This window comes from Lepisosteus oculatus, chromosome 10 (genome assembly GCF_040954835.1).
Source record: "Lepisosteus oculatus isolate fLepOcu1 chromosome 10, fLepOcu1.hap2, whole genome shotgun sequence".
Lineage (NCBI taxonomy): Eukaryota > Metazoa > Chordata > Actinopteri > Semionotiformes > Lepisosteidae > Lepisosteus > Lepisosteus oculatus.
In genome coordinates, this window is record NC_090705.1 from 10,339,465 (window position 1) to 10,363,237 (window position 23,773).

The window sequence follows — 23,773 nt, forward strand, 5'->3', positions numbered from 1 at the left end:
CACCTTGCACCCAGGCATTTGTCAAGCTGTAGTATACATCTCATTAATAAACAATAGCCTGTCATCTTAAAAAGCAATTCTTCAAAAAGTGTAACCTACTGTTTTTACATTGCATATCCTCGCCCATGTAATCAATATCTGTCTCTTGAACAATCAGAACAAGCTGCTGAATCAAGCCTAAATGATAAAAAGAACTAAGCTCCTAGACATCACCCTGTTTATGTTTGTTGTCAGAGATATTCTGCATCTGTAATTCAAAGAAAGCTAATTTTCTTAACTTGAAATATGCATGAAGCATGTTCAGGTTTTTACAATTAAATCTTATGTTTCATCAAGTTTTGTTTAGGGGCTGAAGTCAAAAACACACGACAAACTCTCCTCGTACAGAAATCTCCTAATGTAGGCTTCAAAAATTAAAATGCAACTGTTTCGTTAAAAAGTGACAAATAACAAAGCAACAAGTCTCTATAATGTAAAAATGTGCTTTGGCACAAAATATCAGAAACTAGTGCAACTGATGTTTTGCAGTGCTTTTTGAGAGCAATTTCGTAAGAATGCTAAAGCTACATACTGTATTGTTGATATCAAGTTAAATGTATTCCCTTAATTAGGTTTAATGTACCATGTATGTATTGATTTATTCTTTCAGCAGATATTTATCATGCACTTCTGCACATCTTCACAAAAAGGTAGAAATGGCCAGAAGCGGTCTGGTACACATAACAAGCAGCACTTGCAAATGGTGCTTCACTCAACCATGATGCCTCATTGTATGCTTAGTAATCTTTACCTTAAAGCCCAAGAATTGTAATTTGCTTTTTCCAATGAAAAAACTGAATAGGCAGTGGCTATGTGCGTTTTCAACATCTATCAGTCAACCATCTGCACTGAAAGCTTACCAAGTAATGATCGTTAAAAAGTACAATACTTAGAACAATAACCTGTGACTGTCCATCTCTTGACACAATGTGTCATAAAGAGCTCTGCCCTCAAATGCCAAAACATTGATTCATGTCGCTACCTGTATAATCAATGTCATTTGCATATCCATCCATTTTATAATTTCTTCTTCCAGTACAGGGTCGTGGTAATTTTTTATCGAAGCATATCCCAGCAAGCAACGGGCACAAGGTGGGGTACACCCTGAATGCCAGTGAACTGCAGGGCAGACACACGGACATACACACATTCATAACAAGGGCCCAATTTTCCCAAAAGCCAGTTAAACTACCAGTATGTCTTTGGACTGTAGGAGAAAACCCACATGAATACGAGGGGAATGTACAAACTCCACACAGACAGCATCCCAGGTTCGGGACTGAACCCTGAGCCCCAGCACTGTGAAGCAGCAATGCTAACCACTGTACTACTGTGCAGTTCCTCACTTGTATATAACCCTGGTAAATACTAAGGTGCATCACAACTGTGGTAGAAATTCCAACGTCCAGGTTTTCCAATCTGCACTACCAAGAAGTTAATAAGCCCAGAAACAGAGAGAATACTCACAATAATGTAGCCTAAGTGGATCTTTTCCTTACCACTTACACCATATGTTTTTTTAATTGTATGCATGATCTTTTGCTTCATTCTCTTGTGATTTATAATAAAAGAGAAGCTGCTCTAAGGTTGTAAGAAATTCCTGAAGCCCTTGCAGCTACCCACTTTCAAATCCATGTGAAATATTCCCTAAAGACACTAAAAACTCATTTTGTAAGACGCAACAAAAATAATTTTCAGAATCAGCCATGTTGAATGAAAATCTGTTTGAAGTGCAAATCTGTAAGCTATTATATACATGAGCCTGACAGTGTCAGACACTGCTGTTTTCTTGTAATAATTTATACTCAATGTATTGCAAAAAAGGCTACTTATTTGCTAAAGTTACTGACTTGTCAAAATCCTCAACAGAAAGTTCAAGAATGCTGAACAACATATTTTTAAGGAAAAGAAAATGACAGATTTTTTTTTTAACGTAATGACTGTGCGCAGAGCAGGATTTCATGAACTCCCGCTCACCATTCATAGAAAGCTTAAGTTCTGCTCCATTAGCTCTGCACCAGAATGGAAAGTGCATAAAAAGTAAAAAAATTCCACTCCTTGAAAGACAGATTTAACGTGTATGTATGCATATAAATTCTTCAGTTTCTGTTTAATTTCTTAAAACATAACTAAGCTCATAAGAACATAAGAGCCATTCAGCCCATCTAGCCTATTTGGAGGTTAATAGCTAATTAATTCCAAGATGTCATCCAGCTGTTTCTTCAGCCAAACTACTGTATGTACTTCAACACAATGGCTGGGTAGCTTGTTCCATACTCCCACAACCCTTTGCATAAAGGAATGCAGCTCTTGGTCTTAACTACACTACCAGATAATGAAGTTTACCATACGTTTCATTGTAAACTGCAAAAAACTGGTGATGCTAAAAAAAAAAATATGACTGGCTCAGGTACATTTAAAAATAAAACCTCCACTTTGACACAGAAGTCAAATCAACAGTCCAGGCTTTATTCGCATTTTGTGTAATGAAAAAAGTTTCTCACAGTGAAGCCTGACAATAAATCTCCTTGCTCCCTCTATCTCTGTGACAGACCCTTTTCTACTGATAAGACCCATGTGAAAAATCCTCACTTTCCAGTAAAGCAAATCATATTTCCAACAGTATTAAACAATACCCACCAGAACAGTTATATCTAGAAATGTACTGGTGGGGGCCATCTCCCTAGCCATTGCAGTCCTTTTGTGGGTTACCCCATAACACCTTTAAATGAGCAGGATCTGAACATGAAGAGTTACTACTAAAACTAGCTAAAGTTTTTAATGTATTAAAAACCTCCTACTGCACTAAAGAATTCAAACTGCAGTCTTATGAAAAATAATGGGTCTTTTTTGTTAACGATGACACACACCTCACAATTACAACGCATCGTGATGGGGGATAAAGTGGAGGTTAAGGAACAAGATTAATTCTTTAAAATGCCATGACAACAGACGAAATGGCACTTTTTTCCCCTCAAGACACATAGAGGAAATTTTTCAGGAAGAAAGGGTCTAGAAAGCCACAGACAACAGCTTAGCTACGACTTACCAGTACTCCTGCCAAAGGCCCTCAGTGAAAATGCCCTCAGGGATTGGATCAATGAGAATGAGATCAGAAACCTCACTGCAGAAAGACGACACGCCATGATAAACTGCACACTCCAGCTTGTCTGCTGTATAAGCCACACAGTAATAAGGATGAGATGTATGATGTAGCCCACCTGTCTGTTCAAGAGATAAATTAGACTGTGTGGGTGTGGAGCAATGTTTTTTTTTTATCCCTGTGCACATATCCGGATGTCATCTATTAGCCACAACTTCATTTACTTTCTCAACCACCTAACATCAAAAGTGATGGAAACTTTAAATCTTGCAGCAAAGACGAGACTGCAGGTCCAATTAATCACCCTGCACTGTGACGGTCTATAGTTTTGGCCCTATCTTAATTTTCTTTTTCAACTTAAGACTGCATACTTTGGAGCACCAAGTTCGTTTCTCCAGTGCTGTCTATGTATATATCTAGTCCAGAGATATTAAGCTTATCTGGTTAATGAATATTAGTGATACTGCGCTAAATCAATTTTCAATACAGTGTTGTGATATAAAACATTCATTTTTTTTCCCCAAAAGGTTTAGATCATCTTTCAAAGCACCTGCCCTAACAGTGTTTAAGATCATTCTGAAATTGTCAAAATGTAAAGGTGTTGTCACTTATCTAAAGTACATTCTACTGCAATTTCTGCTAACCTGAAAAACAGAGAAGACTACAGACTACAGAATAGTTTTGGCTGTGACTAATTAGCAAGACATTTAATTAGCTAGTAACATGACTAATTGTATATTTTATAACTTGACTTGTTTCGCTAAATAAAAATGTATTAAAATTATTACAACAGTATTTAAAGCATTATGAAAGATATTTTTGTTAAATTCATAAAAAAGTAATGTCAGCTTCATGTGTATGTAAGGATACTAAATACATAATGAACAAGTTCAAGCCCTTAGGCTGCAAGGGAACAGGTAAAGGTTTATTCCATGCTGAAAGGAAAAGAAAGAAAGGAAAAGAAAAGAGACCCAGCATTTAGACTGTGGAGACTTCAGGTTTGAAGAGTTGTGACACCTGAAGAAGGGACCAAGGAATAAACCTTTGCCTGTTCCTAAATATATAATGCTGCCCTATAAAATATTTTTGCCCATTTAATAATAATATTAATAACCAGGCTCACACCTGCTTAGCTTCAGTGGGTTAGCTTCAGCTGTGAGTTGCAGGGTGATATGGCTACTGGCTGGCATTTATACAGCTGAAAGAACATCTTTAGCCCTGTTTTTTGCCACTTGTTTTTCAACACCAGACAATGTGCAATACCTAAAGTAATTTTTGTTTTAAGTAAGAAAGTCCAATTCTGAATCCCTGCTTCAGTTCAAATTATCTTTATGAGAAATAATTTAGTAATTTCACAGCTCTTAATGATGTGTTTGTCACAACTAAAAGCTTTAAAATGCTCTGGTAAGTACTAAACATGACTTTGCTTTATATTTCAAACGTAATAATGAGGTGTAACAAGTCCATACATTACAATCATCAGTTATGGAGAGTTAAAAACTACATTTTGCATTGACTGAAACTTAAACAAGTAATGTTAAAGTAAACTAGCATACATAAAAGAACATAATCTGGATTGTGAACAGAGCAAAGGATATCATCTAGATCTATTTTTAACCAAGATACTGAAATTAAACTCATGAATAGGAACAAATCCTCAAATCTGGCAAAAGGTATTTTCTTAAGTTATTCTTCTATTTTCAAAGGTTATTCTTTATATCTTTGTGAATTTAACAAGTGGTTTTGCAGGTTTACTAAACTTTATTGGTATAAAGTGTCACATACACTGCATTTAAAATACATCATACATTTTCTGCAGAAATAATACTGATTTTATTTTACCTGAACACATAGTAATCAAAAAACAAGAAGTCACTCTGACTCACGTGTCATGAATGTGACTGTAAAATCGCCCATTCAGAGCACCCAGCTCTGAGCCAACCAGGATGAAGGGCTTCTGAATTTTTGCTTCTTTGATAAGGCGGTGAAGATCATCAACCATTCTGTAATACAAGCAGAAAAAAAGTAAGATCCCTATTTTGTTTGCACGACAAATATACCGTATATGTTTTAATCCATATCCAGTTTCAGAACACCCCATTATTATACCTGTGTCTGCTGTTTTTTTTTGTTCCAAGTGGGCCCTTAACCAGCAAAGATAAACGATGCCTTTAACTGACTGTCTTTTAGATTCAGACACTTTTGGGCAATCAGTCCTCGATATCAAAAATACCCTAAAGCCCATCATTTCCAACAATTTTAGCACGCAGAACTTTGACACAAACTCTCCTCAACTTGCTAATTAGGAATTTGCTCCCTTACTCCCTTATGTCTGACTACTCCGCTCTTAATAAGTGATCAACTGATGATGAACAGATACAGGTTGGAATGAGCCTGTATCAGACAGCTCCCACAGTGAGTCGGTGTTCTTCTTTCTACTATAATGTAATTGGTTATAGTTCAGCTCTCACACCTGAATGAGGGCAGTCCTAAAACTCACTAATTAGCACATGGTTCATACCAATTACAAATCTCAATCAGCTTTTATTTTTTTAAAAAAGCTGAAAGGAAATTATATAAAAAAGCCTCAAACAGGAAATTGAAATGAACCGGCCCTCGATTAAAAACCCGGCTGGAGCAAAAACTGACAGGAATAGGACTGAGACCCACTGTGCTTGGGGAAACTGAAAGGCAGAAATCAATAACCCATGGAGACAGATAGCTCAAAGAAACTATGAATTGACAGATCACTGAGGACTTTCCACAACCAAATGTTCACTAAGTGATGAAAGAGACAACATATTAAATACACTTTTAAAATCAAGGACAAATAAGAACCTTAATTCAGGAGACGATATATGCCTCACAGCACTGCGCTCATGCACAACTGCTGTTTTGTCGAGAAAGAAACACAATGTTAAGCATGCTAGTCAACCGAATGCCATCTGTTGTGTCGGGTCTCTAATACCAATAAATCAAAATTGTGCTCTGGCAAAATTAAGAGGTTTTACTGCAGCAGGGAAGGTACTCATCAAAATGCCAGCTTGCTGGGTTATTGAACTCGGGAAATTGATTGCTTGCATCAAAATCAGTAGCTGCCTCCTGTCTGGGCTCGATGCCAGGACAAGCTCAACTGCTGACCAGCCAGATACAACATCTAACCTCTTTCACGTAGATTGAATACGCAACAATAGATTGCTTTGTCAAAGACAAAAGATTACAACAGACATTACAAACAGTGCTTACATGGCCAGACGAAATGCATGAAACCAAAGAGAAAAAACTACCAGAGAGTCTATGTAAATGCTATAATCCAATTATTTGTGCATTATAAAATCAATTATATAGCCAGTACTCTACGTTTTATTATGTTTTATTATGTTTTATTACTGCGTCTTTGTTATGTTTTTCCAAAAACAGGCTGCTCAATCTTACTGTCAGATAAATGAGGATTTTAGTCAGGCTGGGTCTATAAAACTATTGTGACATAAAACTATCCTTTTATAGGCTAAAAAATGAAAATAAAACAATAAAAATCCATCATCCAGTCTAAATGAAAGATGATTTGATGAGAATGAAAGATTGTACAATTGCATGCTTAACTATAATCAAGCTGTTGCTACTGCTATCCGTCTCTTTTGCATTAAAGTAAATAGCACCCCATTAATATACATTTACAGATCTTCAAACTTTCTTAAGAGAGGTCTACCTATCTTTCTTTTCAAGAGATACCAGTGAATAAGGATCTCTAATTCAACTTCAAAATAATTTATTTGGTTTGCTGAGGGCAGGGGGGTGGTGATGAAGGTCCCATCCTCTAACTACAGTTCAACAAATCCACTGGAAGCACTTTCAGTGTACAGTAAATCCACAGAGTGAGAGAGCTCATTTATATATTGGGAGCACAAGAGAGCAACTTCCAAGGACCGCTAGGCAGTCACTGAAATGGAAAACACTCTCGTGTGACTTTCAGAAATGTATGTCAACTGTGACATTTGCTGTGGGTGTTCTTGGTGTGGCTCTTCCATATTAAAACAAGGTATAGCAAGACTCCAGAGTGGCACAGGACTCCTGAAACGGCTTTTATCTTATACATGGAAAAAGATGAGTAGAGTGAAGACTGGGATTGAGTTACACATCAAAATCACTAGATATGCAACACATCATTGCACTGTAGTTCAAAGGTGTCCCAAACATGTCTAAAGTAAGGACAAAATTTAAATTACTTTTGCTGGGAGAAGGACATGACTACAGGCTAGAAACTGCTATATATGGCACTAAATTAGTCCCTTGTGAATCTAACACAGTGGTTTTGATTCCAGCCATAAAGTGATGAAGTCATGTGAGAAGCATACTGCCTGGCCAACTCCTTCACTAAAGAGCTAAGTTTTTTAAAAATGGTGGAGCAAGAGACAGGTTATTAAAGTCTACAAACTCAGCATACCACAGCAGCACAAAGTAAAAAGAAGTGGCATTTGCACAGATAACACTATTACAGCAAGCAGTTAGAAGCATCTCTCTCTAGCGTGTAGTTACTGTAGTTACAATTCAATTTGTGACAGCATGTCATTTTGTATGTTCCAGTGTGGGTGTATTGGGTATCACACTACTTACATAGTGAGACAGTTGACATCTTATTTAAACATGACATACAGTATAATAAAGAATAAGCATGTAAAAACTATAGAAGAAAGAGAACACAACGTTTCGGCCGTGGAGCCTTCTTCAGGTGTGACACACCTGAAGAAGGCTCCACGGCCGAAACGTTGTGTTCTCTTTCTTCTTTTTTTCAGCATGGAATAAACCTATTACTTGTTCCTTTGCAGCCTACGCATGCTGACGCAGCTACCCACCTGATGTAAAAACTATACCGAGTTATTCTGACAGAGGGCTTTCATTACCACACATTCTAAAGAATTTTACGCTAATCCCACTTTTAAAAAAAAAAGGCCACAAAAAACAAAAACTTTAAATGCATCTATAAGATATTTGACAAATTCAGTGTTATTTCCCTATTTGGAAAAAAACAGGTGAAAACAGCTTGCAAATGTTTCACGAATACATTCCTCTATCTTACAAATGAAAAACAATCACAGCATTAGTGTTCCTGCAAGTTCACATAAAGCAAATTATTGTCTGCATGACAGCTATAAGGCTCTTACCAAATGGAAACCAAGGGGTTTTTCAAAGGTTTTTGAGCAAATACAGACTTAATATACTTGTTCTTCTGAAGGAAACTATAAAGGTTTGTTCATGGTAATTTAAGAAGAGAGATTATTTGATTAGAATAACAAAACAAAAACGCAAGTCACATTCTATTTACTTAAGATAAAGCTGGAAATCTGAGCTACTGCTGAGATGATCGACTTATGTTCTCCAGTTCAGCATGTTCTATATTTAGCCCTGTTTAAATCCTCAACACCTACTGTAGAGACAAGTGGAATTCTAGAACTGGTCACATCAATAGTTATCAGAACAGGAAAAGCATCACAACAAAAAAACGATTTTCCAACGCACTGTCAGCCTAGTGCTGCCTTCACACTGCAGGGCCAATGTTGTTTCACAAAAACTTCCCAACTGTACAATGCTTGCATTTTCAGTGCTTCTCACTACATTAACAAATGCTTCCTAGTTCAATTTATGGTTTCTGATCCCTAGCAGAAGTATGTGAACTGCACCTCACCGTGCCTGTAAAAGGACACTTTAAGAAGTCAGTGTTTTATCTAACTGTTTGTGAATTGAATGTGCATTGATGACTTCCCATGCAGTAAAACAATTTCAGATATTGTTTCTGGAACTGAAGTATCCTTTAAAATTTCAAAGGAAAGCAATCGGTCATTATTTTCCAAATGTTTGAAAATCCAGTTATATCAGAAAGAAAATGGAAATGAAATCTCAAAGCTCTATATTCATGACAAATTACCTTCCTGTTGTTGACTTCCTCCAAACTTTCTCCATTCCTGTGGTCTCGTTCTCCATCAGTAGTTTACTGAAACCCAGTCCAACCCTGTCATATGAACACACCTACAAAAAGTTCAATACAGAGAGTTCATTATTTAACACTTGCAGATTTTCATTTTTGGGTGGAGACATGAATGTTTTCTTGAATCTTATAGTCAATAAATCAAAGTCAATAGATTCTGGTGTACAGTAGGTCATCTGCAGAACTGATCTACTGCTTCTCATCTGGGTGTGGTAGATATCTTATATGATGTTTAATACATTTATCAAATAAATTATTTTTTTCCAACTAGACATAAATCACACTATTCTTGCTACCCAATGGTTTTATGTGAAACACAATACAGAAAAATGCACACCACCATTGGATTATCGTGTTCATTTCTGCCGATAGTAAATAACTGTGTGCACCTTACTGGCACCACTACAGGAATAACATACTACCTGCATTCATTTTCAAACTAAATTGGGGTTGCTTCTTGATTTTAACTGATGTTCACTTACTTTCTATGGGAGGCAAAAAATGCAAAGGCTTTATGAAAGAGAATTCTACTGCATTTGCCTCACTGTATGAATTAACTAAACGTACTGCACTGGAAAATAAAATGGCTTTTTCAGCAGATGCTCAACAATTCACCTTTTGCTATGCCACTGCTCATGAAATTAGCCTTGTAAGGAAAGAATTCAAAGGTAGCTCCACACTCCACAGCAATGAATGCTTTGCCAACATTCCTGCCACTCACAGCGCTTAGAGGTTGATGGGACCAAATTAGCTCACCACAGTAAGCTACAGTCTCTCCACATGGAATGCTTCATTAAATTGTGCTTGAGAAGGAATACCTATTCTAGACTTGGGACCAGGTTTCTTTATGGTTAAGATTTCATACATTAATCTCTCAGTAACAGTGTTGTCAGACAACAAGTTGTCTTCCCAATATGCTACATTGGGGCACTTGTCAGGAAGGTTCACACTGGCTGTTTCTCTTGTCATCATTGGAAACACTAGCCTAGGGTCTTTGATCTTCTCTACTATGTCTGCCTCTATTTCTGCTAACTACACTTATTCGGATGACAACTAGATGATGTATTGCCGTTCAGTATGTAAGCACTGTCTATGAAGCCCTGCCTCATCTGCTATTTTTAATGACTTTGGAGCCTAACATGGTATGAAAATGAGTCATTCAAGCCTGCTTTTGGTTTTTACATTTTGTAGTGGACAGAAATGGCCTTTCTCCAACTTTGCTACTAGTCAAACAGTTCAGATAGCATGGTATCGGGGAGCAGATTTCCCTAATTTACTTCAGACTAAAGACTACGCAATAAACAAAAATCCTTCTTCAACAGAATTGTTTACTTCTACCGATCGGAGCAATAAACAACCCGGTATTAGACAACACAAAAGGATTGCGAGAGGCCTGGCTTTGACAAATTTTCAATATGATTTTAGTAGTGCTGCATGCATTTTGTCTATTTAGTTTAACCCCTAAAATTTGATTCATACTGGAATACCTTTTAAACAATGCAGACTGTGTTTTGGTCCTATAATTCTCACAATCTAGACATTCAGTAAAAACATCCACGAGATCACAAAAGGTATGTCCAATCTTCCCTTTTCCCATATCTGTAAGATCCTTATGGGTATTTCTCTTTTGCCTTTTTCACATGGGAATAACACTGGATTCACTTCCCGAGGACCTACTGTCATTAGGGATGGTCTTAGCTTGTTCCAGGACTTCCAAGAGTATTTAATGCTTCTGGACTCTTGAGCCTATGATGCCCCCCCAGGGACAAGGAGGACCAAAAGCATTGCGCCCACACTTTTCCATTCTCCCCGGGGTGTCATCTTGGGGATCATAGGTGCAAACTGAGGTATTCCAATTTGGGGAGGGGTAACACAAAGATAATTGGCAATTCAAAATGTATTTTAAAAAACAATCAAATCTTGGACAGTACTGCATCATGGAAGGAAATGAAACTATAATCTTATTACTCTAAACTGAAATTACAAAAAGAGCACAAGGCAGGAAGAGCATAAGTCCATAACAACAAGAAGATTTAATGTAATTTATATTAAACAGGCGTGAAACAAAGCAGCACCCAAAGAGGGTCTAAATCTAACTAAAGACAGTTGTACAAAACAGAAAACATACAGTACAGTAAGATCTACTGTCAGTTTACAGATCACAGTTATGTGCTAGTTTATTGATCAGTTCTTGGGTCCTTGAGTGTTCAGCTCCAGCTGCCACTAACAACAGGCCTTGTGACCATATTAAAAAGATCACATTAGGTTTCTGGAGACTCTTGCGGAAAGACAATTTTCTAACTATTAATTATGGTTCACTGCCAATGACTGACTCTGATCACAGATGGGAGTCCAGTGTCTCTGCATTTTAGGGTGAAAAACAAATGCTAAAATCAACTATGAGCACTCCAATTTTTCATTTCTAAGGTGAAATCATACTAATTCCTGTGGAAGTACCTGAGGATAAATAAACCCTTTCTTGTACACCTGAGCAAAACTTACAATAAAACATACAATAAAAAATATGCAGAACTTAATACAATGTTAAATTACACATTAAGCCACAATTTCTTAAAAATCAGGTTAAAAAGCAATTTAGATGCATGTTTCTTGATGATCACCTGGTTAGGGTGAGAAAATTTTTAAAACTATCAGGGCTATGTTTATATTCCACACGGCCTAACTAATGTACTGGCAGATTCAAGCACTTTAATCGTAGTGGGATGTGGGCTTTTGCCAATGGAAAAATCTTGTACTATTTCATCAAAGGATGCCTGCAACAAAAATTGTAAGTAAGGATAACAACACCACTCATTCTATATTTAGATTCCCATTCAAAGTGTGGATGTAACATTACCTGAAGTACTGTATATGTTTAAGCGGAAATGTAACCCTAACCCTCGCTTCAGAAATTCAGTTTTAACCTACCAAAGAAGACGCACTAACTACAGTGCTGAAACACAATGCTGACTCAACCCAGGCCCTAGTGCAGCAAGACAGCAATGCTAACCACTGTATTCATTGTTCCATCCTTAAAATTGTACAATTTAAGCCAATAAAGAGATCATTAAGTCCTACGACACACCAGCCCTGTATATCACTTCTGTTGCAGGTAAAAACTCAACATATCTCAACCAAATGTCTCTCGTGGCCATGCTGTCAAATTCACTATTAAGTTACCTTCTTGTTTGGGATCCGACCTTTGCTTAGCATGTTCTTATTATAGTTTTGTGTCAAAAGATTTTGTACTAACCTGTGTTATTTTTGACAGGTCATCCTGTATCTGGTACCACACATCTGAAGACATACCAGTAGAAGCATCCAGCATAACTATAAGAAAGCATCATGTGTGAGAAATTATAAAACTATACAAATATATATATACGATACATTTTGTCAACAGATTACCTGAAAACATTTACAGTTTCAAGGTGAATTTATTTAGTGTTGACTTCTATCTCCAGAGATGCTATCCACTCTCACTTCATTCAAGTTGTCTCATATTCCTTTCTTGTTCATTCATTTTCTCAGTTGAATTACACTGAGCTCTATGTAGATAGTTACTCTAAGAATGACGATTTCTATCCCACCAAAAATAACAGGAGATGGATGTTTAAGTGTAATAAAATTAGGTTAACTTATGAAATATGTTGTTGTTTTTCAGTGCCCTTTCTCTCCTTGATGATCAATTATTTAGCCTTTAACCTATATATTTCGGAAGGTAATTTTCTAAACTCTTAAATGTCTTTCAGAAGATTATTTTTATTTTTCTTGAATAGCAAAAGAGCACTTCCTAAGTGCTGAAAGAAAGTGGAAAGATGGAAAAGAAGTGGAAAAAATAAAGGAACAGCAGAATAGATATGACACCTAAAACGAAGCAGATGGAAAAAGCAGATGAGAAAAAAACAATTCTGCTACAGGCACATCCTAAATTTCTTATTGGCTACTAATCTTGCACAACATTCGTGCTCATCCCTGCCTTCTCTGCTCTCAAAGTCTCTGAATCACATGGGAATAGTAACTCAATATTTAAGATCGTTGTTTTTACCAACTGGCCGTCCTTGTCCCTTGCAGACCAAGTAGATCTTCTGGCCCAAGCCAATGTCAATTAACTTCCCTCCTGAAAGAAAGTGGAGAAAGACTAGATTTCAGATTTTGTATTTCGATTTTCTACAGAGAAATTTGTTAATGTGTATTTCAGAAACATGTGCATGCCATTATAAACAGGTTCACGTGCCCCTTCCATGCAAATGTTGATTTTTCATAGAGGAAATATGGGAGTGAACAAAACTATGTGGCCTCCAGGTGGCACCAACTTCTAATTAAAATATAACTATGATTGAGGGATAGACTTAGGAAATATCTCAAAAGCAGATACATATATTTATGCAGGAAGTTATCTTCCTGCATTTCACAGATGGTTTTTTGCACCACAATGTACCAATTAGTGGTCTCTATTCAAACCTATTAACAATACGTTCCATCAGACATCATGTCACTGACATGACATGACACTTACCCAAAGCAACCCATAATCAAATAACATTTCAAAGCAGTTTCCAATTTAACTGATTGCATGAAGCTTTTCGTGTATGGAAGCATCTTTTTTCTGGAGGCTAGGCATTACTGCTAGATTCTAAACTCACAATCCTTTCAGAACGGTGTGGAATTCTCACAGGAATATGCAGAGAAGGGGTAGTAACCACGGTGATACAAAAATATACAACAACACTGAAATGTCTACTAAATTGTATTTTGTAAGTAACGGAAGAGCACCAACTCCTAAGGAGGAAATAAAACTTACAAGCGATAGTTCAGTTAAGGATTCAATTAATAAAGCAGCGAGAGAACACCTGCAGGTACGGGTGCCAATGGGTCAAGTAAATTAGATTTTCACCAGCTAACAAATTAACCTCCCTCCATGCAGACAATCTATATACTGAATTAAATGGACGCGCTATTTTTTTTTGTCAGTTCTCAGTTATGTGCTTCGTCTAACAATTCCTACAGTTTCAACACCGGTTCCTCTTTTTTTTTTCTTACCTTCAGGTTGTAACAAGAGCGCTTCTCTCTGCAGGGATGAATAATTTAGGACCGGCGGGATAATGACGAGAAGAAAAAACCATTTCCCGGCTGACACAACTCTAGCCCAAAACCCGCCATCTGACCGAGGATTAGAACCCTCCTCACAGCCTTTATTAGGTTTCTACAAGACAAAAGACATCACATCTTCGCAAAAGATCGTATTTATTTGCTTAGAAATATTGTAAAATAGCTGTTGAGGGACAAAAACATAGTTTGTATATTTAATTAACTACAATATACTAACTATACTAATATAGTAGTTACTAATAATGTACGACGAATATACTGTACATGTGTATAGCAAATATACAGTCCAGGAATTTCAAAAAAGTGTGTATTTACGTAGGAAGTATTATTTAAATAATAACGTTCGCAAAGAAAAAAAATATTTAGATCCTGTTTTTCTTCTTCCTAGTTTGAATGCTATTCTACTTCTGCTGGGGAAATGCAGTATAGATAAACCATTTCTGTATCTCAGCGGCATACTTCTGTTAAAATGCTATGGGGCATTATACATTTCTCTACTAAATCCATTGATTTACTTCTGATTCATCAGCTTTTTAAGTGTTAAATATTTCCCTGCATTTGTTTTCCACCGCCACTCCAAATATGAACAAGTTGCAGCCATTTCTGATCATCATTAAACATTCACACAGTTTATCCAGGTTTTAAAATAAGAAAAGGCACGTTTAAATTTCGTTTTAGTAATTGCATACAGTAGGTAGCCAGTAACGACTAAGGCATAACATCGCGGTTACAATCCAATAATCGGAACGTTTTTGAATACCTTCGAACTAGGCGGAACAGATTCTGATGTTTTTTGTGCTAGTGTTCTTTTTCGCTGCATTTTTATTCTATTTCCATAAACCACGAAAAAAAATGTTAAGGTACAAAAATACACGTCAGAATCTCGGGACACGTGCACAATAGTAAAAATCAAAACTTCCGTATGTGTACGGAGTGCCAACTAGGTCAAACAACTTTTTAAAAAAGCGTTTTTTCCCCAAAAGCGTCTGAGAGCAAATCTTCAGAATTTTCATGCATTTTCACGCATATGCAAGTAGTATATCCACAACAATGTTGAATTCAGTTAGAATCTGAATCCGAAACTAATTTCCTATTATAGCTAATATAAACGTTAATATTGGTAATAACAGTTCATATTAAAACAGTATGGACATCTTTTTTTTTTAGATACCGGTTGCTCCAAACTGGATACTCAAGCAATTCACGTAATTATTTTCTTAGACATGTTAGATCAATTGCTACTAACTAAAAACAACATACTAACAGGGGTTCACCCTATGGCTACAACGCAGCTTCGTGCTAAACTAGTGCGCCAAATTAAGACCAATTGCAACGAACATGGCTGCTAAAAATAAAATTAGTCCGCAGCTTCGTACTAAACGTTCTCAGTTGCGACGCAGCCAAAGTAACAGCTATTAAGTAAGCAACTTAGCAGCGAACTAAGTAATATACTAAACAGAACTCTGGTTCTTATGAGATGGTTCAGAATATAATGGAAATAATATCGGTACTAAGTAATGAATTTATGCATCCGTCGCAATGCAATTGGTTTCCAGACACACCACAATTCTTCATAGTGACGTTTATTAATAAAAGCGCCATTTATTAACAATGAAGTTTGGCCTCTATCTTTATTTCAGCTAATGCATGTAGAGCTATTAGAATGCGGTAGTGCATTTTCAGATATCCCGGTGAGTGAAGAGAACTGAAATTAAGTAAATACATATTTATATCGGGTGTAATTACTTTAATGTCTTCTGTCAGATCTGGGTGTTAATTGAATAGATTTGTGGTATTCTTTATTGTGATCAGGGGCGTAGCCACGGGTGGGCCAGGCCCATCCTGATTGATCCAAGCCTACCTTATCAGTCCGAAGTAATTTAAGTATTTTTTTCCCTTGTTTGCGTTACATGATTTGCTTTTTAATGTTACGTGTTTGATTTTTTTCATCGTATGTGATTTGCTATTGGCTCGCAGTATCTTTTGTGACCAATAAGACAATTATGTAAATATAGCGGGGCGGTGCATGTGTAGCCGTAGCCTAATTAGCTACCGTTGTCGTCAGACGCTCTTGGAGCTGTCTAGCGCTATGTTTTTGGTTTATTAGCCAACATGGCAAAACAAATAAATATATCTACGTTTTTCAGAAATCCGCCTGTAGATGACCAGACCAGTCCCGAAACAAATAAGACACATGAGATGCTACAGGCATCTTGGGTTTTAAGGAGTACAGCCTGGCTTCCCGAATACAAGTGTTTCTGGACCGCAAGTAGCAGCTCGATACCTGCTCGACCTGTAGGAGTTAAACACGAAGAGGTTCTAAACTTTCTCCTGCAAACAAATTACTAGTTTTGGAATGCATGAATAACATCACGATAATATTGACGGACTGATGTGAGTGTGCATTTTACAGATAACTATTCAGATCGCCTCTATATGCCCTGCAGTGAACGACGTTTACAGAGCTAAAATACATCCAACGTATGTATTTGACGCTCTTATTAGCAGACCATTCTTGCAATTAAAGGTACGATGAATTGGTTAGCTCTGCAATGCGACTATAAAAATTCAGTGTTGTCTAATTTCCAAATTAGGTGTCTTTTGGCATCGAAAATAGAATACTCATTTCGTGGGTTTCATACAAGTTTAAAAGCATCATGAAGGATCAAACAAGATCTTCAGAACTTAATATTTTCATACCTTTGCAGTTTTTATTCTCATGCCGCCTCATTCGATATTACACTTGGGGCGATGCATTTACTCCAACCTCTGAAACCCATACGTGCGATTAAACCCCCCTCATTCGTTAGTGCTACCTTTGTGCCGGTTTGTGCAGTTTAAAGTAGCGTTTGTGCTGCTTTCGTTCCCGAGATACAGCACGTTGGTTTTCCGGTGATCACATGACCATGCACGGTGACTTTGACCTCCAGTGACCCCGTACACCGCTGTCGCAACAAAGGTCTATATCAGGACATTACATACCCAGATAGTACCTATTGCAACATATGGACTCCATATCGCGACATGGGGGCAGGGCATTTTGTCGGGGTATGTCATATCGCGATATAGTGCCTTTCATGTCGCGACATGGGCATGACATTTTTTTGTCACATCGCGATATATAGACTCCATGTCGCGACATGGGGGCGGGGCATTTTGTCGGGGTATGTCATATCGCGATATAGTGCCTTTCATGTCGCGACATGGGACGGGGCATTTTTGCCGGGGTCTTTCATATCGCGATATGCGGGCTTCATGTCGCGACATGGGCATGACAATTTTTTGTCATATCGCAATATATGGACTCCATGTCACAACATGGGGGGTGGGCGTTTTGGGCTGGGCATGTCATGTCGCGATATGGGGCAGGGCATTTTTGCCGCGAAACGGGCGCAGGGCATTTTGTCGGGGTATGTCATATCGCACATACAGAACACACGGTTAACCGGGGCTACAGTATTTAGACCAAGAAGAACATCCATCACCTGTGTATTTACATATTGTTGGAACTTCCGCTGTGACGCTTTAACCAATCAGAGTGTCGATTCTCTCTCTTCACCCAATCGCGACCCGAGCTGTTCGGGGGTTTAGCCAATCACGGGTCTGAGAGCTGTTCAAGCTAGCAGCGCCAGGCGGATCGGCTTGTTAACTGTCAATGAGAATGTATTTTTACTTATTTGCAAAATAACTACATCGGCTTATTCTTTAAACGTCTTCATTGATTCACAATGACCCGTACTATTCGAAATAAATACATTTTATACATTTAAATGCAATATAACTGTCTCCGCTGCTTTCTGTAATGAATACATGGTATTCTAACTATTTTAATCATATATTTAAGGTAGGGGAAACCTGCTTTGTACTTAAAAAATAAATAGAAATGTAAAGTCTATGATCATTAAATTATTATGCTCGTGCTTTCAATTTTATTATTTTATTGTCAAATTATATCGATCTTGAAACTAATACCTTAAATGTGAATATGGGCTCTCGTGTTGTACCAGCGGTAATTTGGAAACCGGTGTCTTTTCGCCAATGAAAGGAGTACACAAGCAATACATTTTCGAGAACATGGTTAAAAATTAAAACAAAACACGTAACCCAATGAACTAACATAGTAACTAATCCCTGAATGTAAGTGTTTATTCGCGTAAAGGCTGCAAAGTCAGGGATCAACTGATCAAAAGATCACAACTGAAAGATCTGGTGGCCGTGACTTTGCTGTTTTATAAGTCACAGCCAGGAAAAGAAGGCGCTATATTGAAATATATTGTAACGCAACCGGGGCTCAGGCGGGCGCCCTTACCGCATTAGGTTGGCCCCCCACTGTCAGGGGCTCAAACCCGGGACTCCCGCATCTCTCAGCAGCGACCCAGCCCGGTGAGCCAAAGAGAGATCTCTTCACAGCCTAGGGGCTGTGGTCCTGCTATTACTGGGAAGGGCGGTGACGTCACCTGCTCTGGTAAGCCGGCTCTTACACAGTACCTGTCGGCCGTAAGCGTTACACTATTTAAACATTTAAAGTCGTAAAGTCTTTGAGACGGAGCTGGAGATGAATCTAAGTCGATAGCAAGGTTGTGTAGGACCGTACATGCCACAGTGCCGGTGTGGCTCTTAATGGACTGGTACATGTAAAACTCGTTTTAAATTTCCAAAGACTCACAAGGTCCGAGGAACAGCAATGAACCGAAATGACCTGAAAAGATCTGTTACAGAATTGTTTATTGTTTATTGCATCTTATATTAATGTTAATTCTGTTTAAGAAATACAATTTCCGACGCAATTGGACATTTGCTGGTGCTTTCTGTTACGATTTGCTAACTGCGCTGTAAGGAATATGCAGTAAATGCCTTTGTCATCACTCAACATACTGTACTGTACCGGTCACTTACCTAACGCACTACCTCAAACGGAGAAGATCCCGTACAAAAATTCAAAACCCCTGACTGCAAACGAAGTGCCACAAATGTAACCCCTGAAATTGCTAACACATTTATATTATTCCAGACACAAATGTAGCTTATACATAAAACCAAAGTAGCACTATGGTCATTTACTTGTCTGAATGGATCTCCGTATGAATCTATATCATTTATCACTAAAATAAAATAAAAGCCATAATACGATACATTATCAAACTCAAACCCTTAGCTTCGATTCTCCTTTGTTTCGTGACTAATTGCAATTGAGTATCCCTTTAGTAGTTAGGTAAATGTATCTGGTGTATCTTAACATGAATGCCATTCTTAAATTAAATCTAGCATTACATTGCCAGGGACATTCAGTTACACATTAATACGAGACAGAAATAGTAATAATTATGGCCTACACATTAATTGACTGCTCGGATTAACTAAAATGTTCGGGACTCAGAGCCCCCTGGAGATCGTGCTAATTAGAACAACAACAATACCGATCCGTCAGCACCGTACTAAGCACAAGTTCAGCTGGTCTTCAACTTCGTTCCGAATGGTTTTTCGTCGCAACTGAGCGGAGAGCTGGAGATGATCACCAGGTAGTACCGTAGCAACTAGTCCGCAATTTAGGCCTTAGGACAGCTACTTGCTAAAAAACGAAATTTCGAATACAACCTTGGTTCTCTTCTTGTCCCTCATCTAGATGGAAAACTGTGACCGCCGGTTGTCAATTCAGCCGAGTTCTCAATTGATTTTGATTTTAAATTCTGGGGGTGGTTTTAAAGCTGCTTTCAGCTCTTGAGACATTGAATAGTATTTGCGATTGATATCCGTCCTGTCCAAGCTTTGAATTTAAAGAACGGCCCTCAATGTCAGGTTGCCTCAAATGTAACTGAAAGGACCGCCGCTGAAAATAAATACTAAACTAAAGGCATATTGTGGGCATGTTTGATGCCCTGCCACCTGCGTCTCTTCATCAACAATTGATCGCCCTGCCACCTGCGTCATTTCATCATCAATTGAACTGTGTCGGAAATAAGGTCAAGCAGGTTGAGGAGATGCTGCTTAAAATTCTGTATGCGAAAGCTGCTAAAAATAATAGACCTGAAGCAACTTTGTAACTTAGAACTGAGCTCTAAAAAGTACAGTAAACTAAAAGCCTAATCAATGACGCAGATCAATTAAAGACCCCAATTAGCACTGGAGACTCAGTTGGGGGGAAAAGAAACCGCAAACACTGTTGTTCCCCCAGGACCAAGGCTGCAGAACATATATATTATATTATTGACGTATGGATTTTTACAGCTGCTTACTCAAATATTCACTTCATTTATACTACAGTTTCATATAAAATACCTCAGAGCCTGGTTAGAAGTATTATAATTATGCAGTTAATTAAATACCTAGAGTCAACAATGTAACAAGAGTTCAGACGGAACAAAACCCCTGAAGACACTCAGCGCTCAAGGCATGGGGTTCGAGATTCGCAGCCTTGATCATCCAAATGAATTTACCCTGAAGCCAAAATGTTGTTCTTTGACAGAGAAGCATTAATAGGAGGGAATAGTTTAGTTGTGTCACTGTACTGAGAAGACACAAGTATTGTACTTACAGTACCAAAGTCAATGCAGTGCAGTCTTCAGCAAAGCCACGTCTCAGCTGCTGTTTAATTTAGCTTGATCTGATAGTTCGACATTATTCAAGCCTTGACCATGGGCAACCATGAGGACAGATGGAACTCTAGAAGAACTGAATGACAGAATGTTATTACAGCTTCATAGCACGATGGTGGCACTAAAGGAATCCTGATAATAATAATAACAGTAGTTTGTCTTTATGAACCTGTTATTTTGTAGACATCTATGCGATACAAAAAGTAGAGTTTTATAAAGTCGTGATTATATTATATTGAGAAAAAGACTTATGGAGCACAAAATTCTTGGCATATGGAGTGAAAGTGATCATTAACATCCTTCACTAGAAAAAAAAGTCTTTAGCAATATCACACTTCCATCTAAACATGGAATAGGTGTCGTAACTGCAAAAGGTCAAAGTAGGAAGGATACTTCAGAAAGATAATTACGAGCTATTATTTTCATCACCAAAACCACTGGATGATTATAATAACGTCACTTTTATGTCAAACGGAGGGCATTGGAAATGCAAAGCAGCTATTAGTGACAGCATGAAATACTGTGATAAGAGATACAATTGCCAGAATAATGAGCATTCCCAATAACTACCCATAAAAGTAGCAACAAACGTACAGAAACATAATACAGATGGAAATAATTTAGATGAAATTCAAAGCTTACACCTGTTTGCAAGTAATACAACTGTAAGGGGGTAGTGAAGACAATAAATGAGTAGAGGGTGTTTTGAACATCTGGATCAAATAAACACAAAGCAGTTCTCAGCACTGCTAGAGATAGTTCCTAATGTGGACCAGCACAGAGCAAAATGAGTCACAAAAAAAAAGATAATAAAGTAATAAAGACAGTGCTTTCCAAATGTCTCAGACATCTTAAACAATCAGGAGTAATACCATGTATGGTATGAGTTATGAGGATCAACAATTTACTCATAGTCTCTACTTCACAGTTCCACAAAGCAATGGCTTTGACTGTTACCAGTAAAGATTAGTCTTGCTGAGAAGAAACCAAACTTGTGATTTAGCAATCATTCAGAATCTTCAACAACATGATAAAAACAACTCTAGGTAAACTACAGTACGTACAGTACACATGAAATGCCGATATGAAGTATAGTTGTAACTAATTCATCCCATTTACCAGTTACAAACTGGCAATTTCTCATTTACAGTACATCCCTTGTTTCTCTTTAAAGCCCTAAATCGTGTGCAATGACATACAAATCTATCGGGTTTAATTGTTATCTTAAAGGCAAATACATAAAATTTCAGTAGGACATCACCAAAGAGTGCTACAGTATATAAAGGAGATAAACACAGAATGAAGAGTTGAACATTCTCATATCTAAGAGTTTTGCACTGCAGTGTTTTGCTATAGGGTAACAGAATGTTCCAAATATAACTAATGTTACCAAAAAACTTCAGTATTGAGAACTTTGGGCTCAAAGCACATACAGTGTGCTGTTGTGATCAACAAATTAAGTAAAACCATCTACTCTCAAAATTGAATGAAAATCTAAACAAAAAATATATGATTGCTTTGAAAGTGGAAATTGTATTGGTTATTATAATGGAAAGTCATATTATGTCTTTTTTACATAAATTTTTTCTTACTGCATACTTTATTGAGGATGTTAACAGGGAGACTGCAGAATAAAAACTCAAATCAAATTTTTATTAGGGAGCAATTCACTTATAGTCTGTGCTACACTAAAACCTTCAAAGGGCTACTTTCTGTCGGTTTAATTCATTCCTATTGACCAAAGGGAATTTATCTTCAATATGTGCATAGTGGAGGAAAAAACTGTCAGTGTCACATAATCCTCCTTTGAAAAATCAGGAGTCTCACCTCATTTAACATTTGATAAGGTTTTTTTTTGACAAATGCACAGTTTGCCTCAAAACAGAAAAAATAAAACGCATTGTAACATAAAGAGATTGTTTTTTTCTTTGATCTTTGTTGCTTGCCTGTGGGGATGAACTTAATATGCTTGCTGAAGAAAGAGAGCATACTGCTGTATGATCGCCGCCTGCTGGTTGCCTGCATGAATTATCTGGCTGATACTGTACATGCTTGCCTTTGGATCTGGTGACTGGAGCTCAGTTATCTGCCTTCCTCTGATGGCAGGAGTATCAGTCTGGCCCTGTGGCGTGTGCAGTGTGGGAATACTGCCCACGTCTGCATGGGTGTGTATTTAACTGCTATGCACAGTAGCTGGAAAATGACGATTGGTACCTCTTTCTCCCCCAGCTTTACAACAGTGGTGAAAATACATATAATACTTACGTCTTGGAATTCCTGGGTAATAAAAGGTGTTGTTGGACGTCCGGATGACAAAGGATTAGCGCACTGTTTTTCATAAAACAGTTTTTAACTGTCCTAAAAATAACCAGCAAAAACAGGCTTCAGGGTGTGTGTCCAGGACATTAACAGCAGTCTGAGGTCATTCCAGAAGCTCTTCCGCTCCCAAAGCTGCATTTTCACAATAGCTTAGTACTAGAAGGGTTGTAACTCCTTACGCTATTGGGCTCCTTCTGCCTTAACAGGTTCTGTAATTTAGGTAGCATTACCTCAAAGTGTTTGAATATACTGTAGGTTTATTTTACTGAACATAAGAAGGGTTATAAATGAGAAGCCATTTGACCCGTCTGGCACATTAGTCAAAGTCACAAAGTCACATGTCCCGGGGAGAATCATGGTCGGAACCTATCTGGGAAGCACAGGGCACAACGTAGGAATACATCCTAGAATGACAGAGCACAAAGAGAGACTACTGTACATCCCAGAAGATCTGGGCACAAAGAGAGACAGCATCCTGGAAAGACAGGATCACAAAGCAGGATCACATCCCTGAAGGACTGGGAACAAGAGTACATCCCGTAATAACAAGGTGCAAGGATAGACTACATCCCAGACTGACAGGGCACAAGAGGAGACTACATCCCGGAAGGAAAGTGCACAAGA

At 37.8% G+C, this 23,773-nt stretch overlaps 1 protein-coding gene across 1 annotated transcript in view; it reads right to left on the reverse strand.

Moving 5' to 3' along the window:
* The window catches only part of LOC107078705 (uncharacterized), a 34,955-nt gene extending 16,343 nt beyond the window's left edge, over window positions 1-18,612 (reverse strand). Inside the window, exons 1-7 of the mRNA XM_069194894.1 lie at window positions 18,547-18,612; window positions 14,169-14,331; window positions 13,174-13,245; window positions 12,379-12,455; window positions 9,066-9,166; window positions 5,029-5,145; window positions 3,089-3,163 (exon numbers count right to left, since the gene is read on the reverse strand). Of these exons, the coding sequence (XP_069050995.1) occupies window positions 3,089-3,163; window positions 5,029-5,145; window positions 9,066-9,166; window positions 12,379-12,453 (368 nt within the window). The 5' untranslated portion in view covers window positions 12,454-12,455; window positions 13,174-13,245; window positions 14,169-14,331; window positions 18,547-18,612. The remainder of the gene's footprint in view (window positions 1-3,088; window positions 3,164-5,028; window positions 5,146-9,065; window positions 9,167-12,378; window positions 12,456-13,173; window positions 13,246-14,168; window positions 14,332-18,546) is intronic.
* Window positions 18,613-23,773: the final 5,161 nt, after the last annotated feature.